The following is a 10,649-nucleotide window of genomic DNA, read 5'->3' as shown; positions in this document are numbered from 1 at the left end:
TAAAACCCTTTGTGAAGATAATATAAAAGATGGAGAAGATGCAGTCCATTATCAGTCAGAGTTGCCTAAACAAAGTATTTGTAACTTAATAAATGATTATGGTGATATGGCAATTTCAAATGTTTTAAAGAAAATACATTAGTAAGAAGGAATGTGATCATCAAACAACTTTGCTAACATCATTAGCACTTACAGAAACTAAAAGGGTAACATCAAAAGAAAAGAAAAAGATTTTTGCCATTTAATACACCCACTTCAAATACTGGATCACAGTTGCAAAGTGATATTGTCCAGGATATTACTTTAAACAGTATTTTTGGTTACCAGGAAAGCACTATCAGATTACCTGAGAAAATTGATCAATCAAAGAAATCTATGTCAGTCAAGGATCTGAATAACAGCATAATACTTTCAGATGCCAATTCAAAAATAGTTCCATTAAATCATGACAACACATGCATTGAAAGAGAATTTGGTGTTAATGAGAATGTGTATCTAAGAAATTATGGGAAAAAGGAAAAATGGATACCAGGTCAAATTGTTCAATGTACAGGACCTGTGCCTGATAAAGTTAAAAATAACTTGTGCAGATAATAAGTGTGAATCTGCCAATCCCACCAAATCTGAACAGTTCACACCAACTCAGTTTGTTCCACAACCAAGTTCTGTTGATATGAGTGAACCAAGTTGTCTGGAGTCAGAAAATGTAAATTCTGGAGTTAATGATTTAAATCCTAGACCTCCTGAGATAGAGAATCCAGATGGTCAGAATCTTGAGTCACCAAATCAGAAGCCACTGAGAAGGTCAAGCAGGACAATCAAAGTCCCAAATAAGTTAGACCTATGATTTTAAAGGTCAAAAGGACTTTGACATCATTGTTTTGTATCTTGATTATGTTGTGGCATATTGTGCATTGTTTGTAAGGATGTAATCTACCATAGTGTTCATGTTACAATATAATTGGTGATGTTAGGATACTATCAATTGTTCTATTGAGAGATGTGTTATTGTGTTCTAAGGGTAAAGGGATGTAATAGATTGAAATAATTGTGAGGTCAAGGGAACTCACTCTTCTGTATTAGTTATATTTATAATATTGTTATCTTGAGTGATGTCCCTTGTGTACTTCCTTCGGCCCCCTCTGTGTGTTACGATCGTGGTAGTTAGACCCAATTAAACGTGTTATATACAACCACAGGCTTCTGTCGTCAATCTATTATAATACAGTGTCGGTTTTCTCTTTTGATCCTGGGCTTTGTTATGTAAAGAGCGTGATAAATGAAGTTGAACTATTGTTGTGATTAGTTGAAGACAGCAAGTCACACTAACTTTGTCTTTATGCTATTTCACGCTAAGTTAAAGTTAATATTTAAAAAACACGATTGAAACCAAGATGGTTCGAAAATCATATTAAATTCTATTAAATATTATATGTAAAAAAGAATTACAATTAAAACCTACAAACTTTATACAAAAATCTTGTATGTGTTATAAATATTACTATATGGATACAAACCACGCATATATAGCCTATCTAAAATGATTAACAAATTCCATGTAAATATACATTTGTGACTTTTTTTTCCTGTGACTTTTTTCTGTTTTTTTTCCTGTGTTTTTTTCCCCCTGTGACTTTTTTTTTCCTACAATCAAAATCCTAGCTACGCCACTGATATTGTGATATATTTTTGTCAAATATTATAGATAACTGAATAATAAAATAATAAGCCAAAACCAATGGCTAAAGATTTGCTATGTACTATCCTATACTATATGTATATATCAGAGGTCTCCAAACTTTTCAGTCCGAGGGCCGCATTGACTATCAAATTTCAGTTCGGGGACCAGTTTCTTCCAGGAATGTCTTTAATTTTTCTGGGTAAAGTTCCTCAGCCATCACCGAGAAACGTTTTTTCCGTGGACAAAAAGATCTCCGCGGGCCGGATGAGAGGACTCCGCGGGCCGTAGTTTGGAGACCCCTGCTATTTATAAACAGCAGCCATTTGTAAAATAGAGTAGCTTCCCCTGCTCCCGCTAAAAGTTTACAAAAAAAACAAACAAAACAAACAACTGAAACATGATGGCTGCTCAGTGCTCAAGTAAATGTCTAAATGAGCATGGTTGCATCTGATGAAAACATCGCCAGTCTTCATGTATTATTGAAAAGTTTTAATTCAATTGTTTAAAAACAGGTAGATTCTACATTTTACATACATTTACAGGTAATCCCTTAGTTTAGCGTCGGAAATTATCGGGTAATGTTTGTTGAGTCTCGGTAACTAGAGTTACGGTAAACCATGGTTTATTTGACCATTGAAATATAAATAAATCGAAAGTCGATTGTAGTAAATTGATGTTTTAATTTTTTAAGTTTAATCGACAAAAGGAAACAAGAATAAATATAATAGTAGATTTAGGTAAAACCTTAGTTTAGCGTCGGTTATTATTCCGGAATCGTATAGCAGTAAAAAACAGTAAAACAACGTTAAAGTCTGTCACACACTTCCGGAATTCACCGGAAGTACTGTCATGCCTAAAAAGAGGAACATACGCGCTACTTTACTAAGTCAAAAATAAATGATCGATACTAGGCATGACTGTTCCTACTTTTAGCTGACATGGGTAGGCATGTCTGCTTATATTGTTGTTGACAGTTTCGTAGATGATATAAATATGAGGCCGAAAATTCAAAATAAAAATACTGCTTGTAATACTGTTTGCCTTTAGAGTTTAAGTAAACAAATGTAATAAAATGCAGTAATATATTATAGGTTATCTAGATCTGGTTAGTGTAGATTCTAGATTCTCTAGTTAAGTACAAGATTTAGTAGCAATACGTGAAACCACTTAACTCCTACATAACCCACACTAAAACGGCTAATATACTTCATGGGTAATAACCACTGCTGTTCTTAGATCTCAGCCAATCTGGGTGGCATGTTATATAATTTAAGACCCTCATAATGCAGGGAAGTGAACAGACGATTGTAGGAAAAAAGTCAGAGGAAAAAAAAACAGAAAAAAAGTCACAGGAAAAAAAGAAGTCACAAATATATATTTGCATGGAATTTGTTAATACTTTTATGAATTATATATTCAGAGAGTGCAAATTAACTTAGGATTAATTAAATGTAATGTAATGTGTGTAGGTTGTATACACATGGTAATTTTAAAATTCATCTAAAAATATTTAGTATGAAGTATGTAGATTGTAATTATGTTAAACATAATATTAAAAACATTTAATAGAATGTTCCAATGTTCACATTTTTCATTAAATACTAACATTATATTACTGTGAAAAGTAAGTTTTTCTGACTTGCTGCCCTCAACTCATTGCAACAACAGTTATGATTAGTTAAACCACCTTTACTGTCCACATTTATCATGCTCATTACATAACAAAGCATAGGATCAAAACAAAAAGCCGACACGGTTCAAAGGCTGTCATTGACATAAAACGTCAATAACACAATATGTTCGGACAAGACCGACTGAGGAGAGGCCGATCAGAGAATAGCCTACGGCAAAACATATGAAAAACACAATGATGTGCCCAAATTTCACAATGATGTGCCTAAATTTCTTTTATAATTTTTTTTCTATAGTGTATTTAACTAAATACGTAACAAAAGTTGAGATTATTTTGTAAATTATCTTTAAGTATTTTTACTCACAATTGTTATAAGCCATAATGCTTATAAATAATATATGCTATAAAAAATACAACCCTCAACAATAAACACAAAATTTTATTATTTACAACAAATAAATCACAATTTTTCTGAAAAGATTACCATTGTGACTTTTTTCTGTGACTTTTTTCCTAGCAAAAACTGACTTTTTTTTCTGTGTTTTTTTTCCTGTGACTTTTTTCCGTTCACTGATCAGACACATTAATACTGATGTTCCACCCTCAAAATAAGAATTCTTAACCTCCATGATGGCCAGCCCCCACCTCGTTCTAGCTCACCATAAAACTTAATCTCTTTGTAGGTAACATGAATTACTGTTCTTAGAACCTAGCCCAGCAGAGATACTATGCTATGTAATTTATGACCATCATGGTTCAGCAGGGTTGAGACCAAAGAGGAGTCAGTACCACTGCCCTCCCCTGAAAATTTCTCACCTCCATGATACCCAGCCCCCCACAGGGATTACTGTCCTTAGATCTCAGCCCACCAGAGATAGCATCTCTTATATAATTTATGACCCTCTGGGCCCAGCAGGAAGAACAAAGGGGAAATCAGTCCCACTGCTCTCCCCTCAACATTTGTCATTTATAGCACACATGGCTTAACAGGGGAAAGCACTAATCCAAGTTATTATTCTAAAACATCTCACTTATAATGTTCCTAGCTTGATTTGTTTCTTTTGAAACAGTGGATTAAAAAAAAAATTAGCCTAATGATTAACCTAATAATAATAATGTGGTTATTTGTTGTTTTGGCTATGATCTAGATTCTACTTCTAGGCTACATAAACTTAATAGTTAATAATAGTAGACTAATTACTAGATATGCATCTGAATTTGAACTCAGTCCAGTATCAGATACATATTACTGTAAAAAGACACACAGTAGGTAGGCCTTAGTAATTTTTAAAGCCTTCTACTACAATAATATCAGGCATTACTGTTCTTAGATCTCAGCACACCAGAGATAGCATCTCTTATATAATTTATGACCCTCATGGCCCAGCAGGAAGAACAAAGGGGAAATCAGTCCCACTGCTCTCCCCTCAAATTTCTCACATCCATGTCATGTTATGTCATTTATAGCACACATGGCTTAACAGGGAAAAGCACTAATCCAAGTTATTATTCTAAAACATCTCACTTATAATGTTCCTAGCTTGATTTGTTTCTTTTGAAACAGTGGATTAAAAAAAAAAAGTAGCCTAATGAATCTAATAATAATAATGTGGTTATTTGTTGTTTTAGCTGTGATCTAGATTCTACTACCAGGCTACATAAACTTAATAGTTAATAATATTATATATGCATCTGAATTTAATTAAACTCAGTCCAGTATCAGATACATATTACTGTAAAAAGACACAAAGTAGGTAGGCCGTAGTAATTTATTAAAGCCTTCTACTACAATAATATCAACTAAATGCTTGTATAAACTTTTTAAAATTTAATTTAAGTAGCAGATTCTATATCTAAGTCTAGTCATACAATCTATTTCAATTTCTAACTAATTTCGTTTGCTAAATAAACGATTAGATTATAGAGCAAGATTTTAGATCTTAGAGACAGTTAAATGCTTTATTATTTTATTATGACTACTTTTGATTTATTATGGGTGCATTTTGAATCCAATATAGATCTAAATTTTATAATTAAATTTAATTAAATAAGTAGATTCTAGATTCTATGTCTACCCAGTGGAGCCAGTCACCCTAAATCTAGATCTGTGGTTTGAATTTTGTTTAGGCCATGTTTAGAGTTAGAGCTTGATTCTAGATCTAAATATTAAATCACTGTTATTACAATTAAATCTTATTCTTCTTATTATTACTTTTGACTTTATCTTTTACTATTAGTATTTGTGAAGGCCGAGCATATTTGTTTTAGTAACGGTTATCTTTTATAATTAAAATGAAGTTTATTATTTTACTGTCCTTACCTGAAACAAAGTGTCGAGAACAGATTCGCATGTTATTTGCCGCTCCTTCACTCACATCGCTGCGATAATTATTGGCTAAAATGTTCTGTTAAATGTCGATCTCTGACACCTTGGTGTAATATAGCCCTTAATAGTCATAATAAAGGAACCCCTTTAGGTCTGCCACTTTGAGTATCACAACCTTTTATCACCATTTTGAATGTAAACCTGTTCACTGCGTGATGTGATGTCATATGCAAGGACTCTCTTAGGCCTATGGTTAAAAATTAAAAATTATGGTCAGGACATTGCCTGGGAGAATGTTTACATCGGTGTCCGATAATGGAATCTTCTTTAAAAAAGGGGTGTTAGGTTACTGATAGTTAACTAAATGCACACATGGCTGGCTAATGTCAATGCTAACCCTGTCCCTAACCCCTACCCTGGTCCTACCATACGCCTAACCCTAATTTCTAACCATAAAATTAGTCGAGATTACAATACTACTAACAACCCAACACCCCCTTTTTAAAGAATATTCCATTATCAGACACCGGTATCTATAATCATCCCATTGGCTTATGAAGTTATGGGACTATGACAGGGTGGTAGGCTAGGGTTTCTGTCACATTTCACATTACTGGCTTTGACTTTGGCCAATTTAAAAATAATTTTATGTATGTAAAACTCTAAAACTAAAATGGATAGTTACTATTTCATACCTTACTTTAAATATGTAGATGTATGTTTTTATGTAGGTAATAGAAATGAGTAGGCCTAATAGATCTACAATGTTTTATAAATAAGATCCGAAAATATTCAAATATACATATATTAGCCTAATAATAGTAATATTATTGATTACTAATTAATATTAATGCTTATTTAGTGACTCATAGCCCTTCTGGAAAATCTCATCAAGGACTATTAATTTAAAATTTAAAAAATGATAAAATAATAGGCCTATTAATAATTAATATTAGATTAATTTGCATTAATAATTTTGCAGGCTTGTTTTAGTTTGATGGTATGCTTTTTTTTAAAACAGTAGATTTTTACTCTTACTAATTATATAGAGAAAAACAATATGGTTTATAAAAAAAAAGTAGTCGCCCTTTCAATAATAAAGGCAAAAGACAAAGAAAACATGAATATATGATTCCCTACTGAGATTCAAACTCTGGGGATATTCGTTAACAGATGTGCACTGTGCCACCCAACCATGGTGTGCTAAGGTGTGAACACTGTTTTTAACTATTAATCTATCTATTCATAAACTTCTGATTGATAAAAGACACTTCAGATATTAAAACAAATGTTACCATAGCTCAATAAGGCCTGTTTGATCTTTTTTATGACTTAAAAAATTCTATGGTGTTATTGTTATATAATATAGTAAAGCTAAGACATAAATATTTATACATTTTTTTAAATGCAATCAATATATTTTCAAAAAGAGATTTTAATTTTGTTTTCTAATTCTAATGAAGATAAATTTTTTTTTCAGTTTTGGTGCAATAATTCATCAATCTAAAGCTATGCAAAACACAAAAGACACTAATGGTGTAGCTTGGGAGAGTTCATTTATGGTCAAACAGGAGTTTAGTGATGAAATCATTACATTTATGGACATTAAATCAGATGAAACATCAGCTATTTCAAGTTCAGAAGGAGTACAAACAAATATATCAACACTCTTTTCAAATTCTGAAGATATAAAGCAAAATGTATCAACACAATTTTCAACTGTTAAAGACAAATACTTGGAGGAAACAATGCCATTTTTAGCTTTAGAAGATAAAAATCTTGATAAAACAAAGCCTTTGTTTAATTTAGAAGAGATGAAACAAGATAACCCAACATCATTTTCATCTTCTGAAGACATGAAACCAAATATATCAACAGCATTTTCAATTTTTGAAGATATAAAACCTGAGATATTAACAATTTCATCTTTGGAGAGTGAACAACAAAATGGTTTCAAAGCGCAGCAACAACTTTTTCCCCCATTGGATTCAACTGATTTTAAAGAAAATTTAGCAGTTTTAAAATCAGATCTTCAAAATGAATTAAAAGAACTTAAGTTATTGCATTCAAAATTGAATGATAATCTCCCAACAGAATATCAGATCATTGATAAGGGACTGAAGACATACAAGTGTGATATGTGTTGTCAAAGATTTTTCCATTTTGATCATGTTAAACAACACATAAACTTTCACACAAGGGTGAATCCATATGGTCATGATTTTCATCAGCAAGAAGTTGTTATGATCAGTCAGGGTGAACAGATTAACAAAATAAACCTAGAACAGGTATACAATAAGTCTAGTTTGTCTAAAAAGTTCACTTCAGAGTCTAGTTTATCCACACACACAAATATTCATTCCGGAATTAAGCCATATGAATGCTATGTTTGTCATAAAAAGTTTGCTAAGAAGAGTAATTTATCTAGACATAAAATAACTATTCATTCTAGTCACAAGCCACATGAATATGATAAAAATATTCATTTACCAGAGAGACCATATGAATGTGATGTGTGTCATAAAAAATTTAGTCAGAAAGATAATTTATCTACACATAAAAATATTCATTTACCAGAGAGACCATATGAATGTGATGTGTGTCACAAAAAATTTAATCATAAAAGTAATTTATCTACACATAAAAATATTCATTTACCAGAGAGACCATATGAATGTGATGTGTGTCATAAAAAATTTAGTGATAAACGTTATTTATCAGAACATAAAAATATTCATTTACCAGAGAGACCATATGAATGTGATGTGTGTCAGAAAAAATTTAATTGTAAACGTCATTTATCTACACATTACAAGATTCATTCAGGAGATAGACCTTATGAATGTGATGTGTGTCATAAAAAATTTAATCATAAAGCTCATTTATCTAGACATAAAAATATTCATTTACCAGAGAGACCATATGAATGTGATGTGTGTCAGAAAAAATTTAATTGTAAAAGTAATTTATCTGCACATAAAAATATTCATTTACCAGAGAGACCATATGAATGTGATGTGTGTCATAAAAAATTTAGTGATAAACGTTATTTATCACAACATAAAAATATTCATTTACCAGAGAGACCATATGAATGTGATGTGTGTCAGAAATTTTTTTATTGTAAACGTCATTTATCTACACATAAAAAGGTTCATTCAGGAGATAGACCTTATGAATGTGATGTGTGTCATAAAAAATATATTCATAAAGTTCATTTATCTAGACATAAAAATATTCATTTACCAGAGAGACCATATGAATGTGATGTGTGTCAGAAAAAATTTAATTGTAAACGTCATTTATCTGCACATAAAAATATTCATTTACCAGAGAGACCATATGAATGTGATGTGTGTCACAAAAAATTTAACCATTAATTTCATTTATCTAGACATAAAAATATTCATTTACCAGAGAACATATGAATGTGACATTTGTCATAAAAAGTTTGCTCATAAGTTTAATTTATCCACACACACAAAATTTCGCTTAATCCACCTGAATGTGTTGTTGGTCATTAAATTCTTTTTCACAAGGATCTTTAATTATCTATATATAAAATTATTGCTTTTGTACTAATACAACATTGTGGAAGCTGAAAACACACCATTAATGTTTATCATACATGCAATAATACTCTTCATATAGTATTATTTGTCATACAAAGTATTACTAATGATTGATATGTTATCTTGACATTTCATTTTGAAGATAAGTTAAATGAATGTATTATTTGTAACTTATGTTTTTAAAATGTGTGCATATATGTTGTAAACTTGAAATTCAAAATAAAAAGAGTTAATTAAAAATTATTTAATGTGATAATTTTTAAATATTCACACAAAGGAAGAAACACTTCATGGAAAGAATGGATGTCATGAGTCTCCATAGCACATTTATTATCTTGTACTAGTTGTTATTGCTAGCTTTTTTCAGGATTTTTGGAAAAAATTATGCCTAAATCAAAATCCTTACCCTTTACATTACCCATACATTAATACTAACCACTAATAAACACCATTTTAAATGTACAATTATAATTTGACTCATTGAAGTAATATTTACTCCAAATTTTTCTATATTGAATATTGCATTTTATGTAATTCTAAATTTAGTATAAATAATTATATAACCCATTAAGTTAATCATAATTATGATAATTGAATCGAGCAAGTTTTAATTAATGTAGCTGAAAATGATTACATTTTTAAGACAGAAGGTACAATTTATTATTATGATTATTATTATTATTATTGACTTTTAATTATCTTTTTTTTTTTAAAGACATGACATAATAAATATTTTCAACTATTAATTAATCAGAAAGCGTTTATTCCGTTTTAATAGGCCTACACTACTATTTTATTAGATTCTCAACAACAAGCAGGCAGTGTTTCTTCCAGACTTTTTTCTCCGGGGGGGGGGGGCACTTGAAATTTTCGGGGGCGGTAGACTATTAAAAGTATATATAAATTATGTAAATTTCATTTCGTTCGGGGGGGGGGGCTTTCCCCCCACCCTCCCCCGAAGAGATGCCTGGAAGAAACTCTGCAAGCAGGGTTCGTACGCAGTCTGGAATTTAGAAAACTGAATTTCAGACTTTAAAAAGTCTGGAACGTCGCTATCTTTTTGGCTGGATAAAAAAATGTCTGGGAATAGTCTTTAATTTCGTTTTGGAAGTAAAAAGTATTTTCCGACTTACAAAAAGTTTAGTTCAGTGGTTTTTACTTCACAATTTTTTTCCCGAGCAAAATTGCGCGGATAGAGAGTCTAGGCTTATCTAGATCTATCATTTAGGTCAATTTTCTTTTTGCGCCGTCCGTACCTAGTTGTGATGACGTCAGACGCTAATCGTTTTGAACGTGCGGGCTACAGCTATTGTAATGGTAGCACATTGTTGTAGAGGGGTGGGTAGGGAAAGTTTTCCACCGCGTTTTATAGACCGCTGTTCCCACTAAAATTGTACGCCAATGTTTTCCTTCCGCCGATGATCGATCCATTCTCTA

The 10,649-nt window shown here is 31.4% G+C and overlaps 1 protein-coding gene across 3 annotated transcripts; it reads left to right on the top strand.

Moving 5' to 3' along the window:
- The first annotated feature begins 2,078 nt into the window (after positions 1-2,078).
- Positions 2,079-9,677, top strand: LOC131955805 (zinc finger protein 883). 3 transcript variants are annotated; one of them, XM_059320080.1, is made up of 2 exons: positions 2,079-2,193; positions 7,121-9,676. In XM_059320080.1, the coding sequence occupies exon 2, from the start codon at positions 7,152-7,154 to the stop codon at positions 9,018-9,020; it is 1,869 nt and encodes a 622-aa protein (XP_059176063.1). In that variant the 5' UTR covers positions 2,079-2,193; positions 7,121-7,151; the 3' UTR covers positions 9,021-9,676. The 3 variants fall into 3 exon arrangements, with proteins under 3 accessions (XP_059176063.1, XP_059176064.1, XP_059176062.1); XM_059320081.1 differs by having other exon boundaries at positions 2,090-2,223; XM_059320079.1 differs by lacking the exon at positions 2,079-2,193 and adding an exon at positions 6,769-6,848 and having other exon boundaries at positions 7,121-9,677.
- Positions 9,678-10,649: the final 972 nt, after the last annotated feature.

This window comes from Physella acuta, unplaced genomic scaffold (assembly GCF_028476545.2).
Source record: "Physella acuta isolate Inbredline_101_S28 unplaced genomic scaffold, ASM2847654v3 ptg001105l, whole genome shotgun sequence".
NCBI classification, from domain to species: Eukaryota; Metazoa; Mollusca; class Gastropoda; family Physidae; genus Physella; species Physella acuta.
The sequence above is the reverse complement of the archived record's forward strand: the minus strand, read 5'-3'. Positions and strand labels throughout refer to the sequence as shown.

Coding starts and splice junctions, on each gene's coding strand:
- LOC131955805 (XM_059320079.1), top strand. CDS start 6,814: ATGTGCACTGTGCCACCCAACCATGGTGTGCTAAG. Junction 6,849..7,120: donor CCCAACCATGGTGTGCTAAG/GTGTGAACACTG, acceptor TTTTTTTTTCAG/TTTTGGTGCAATAATTCATC.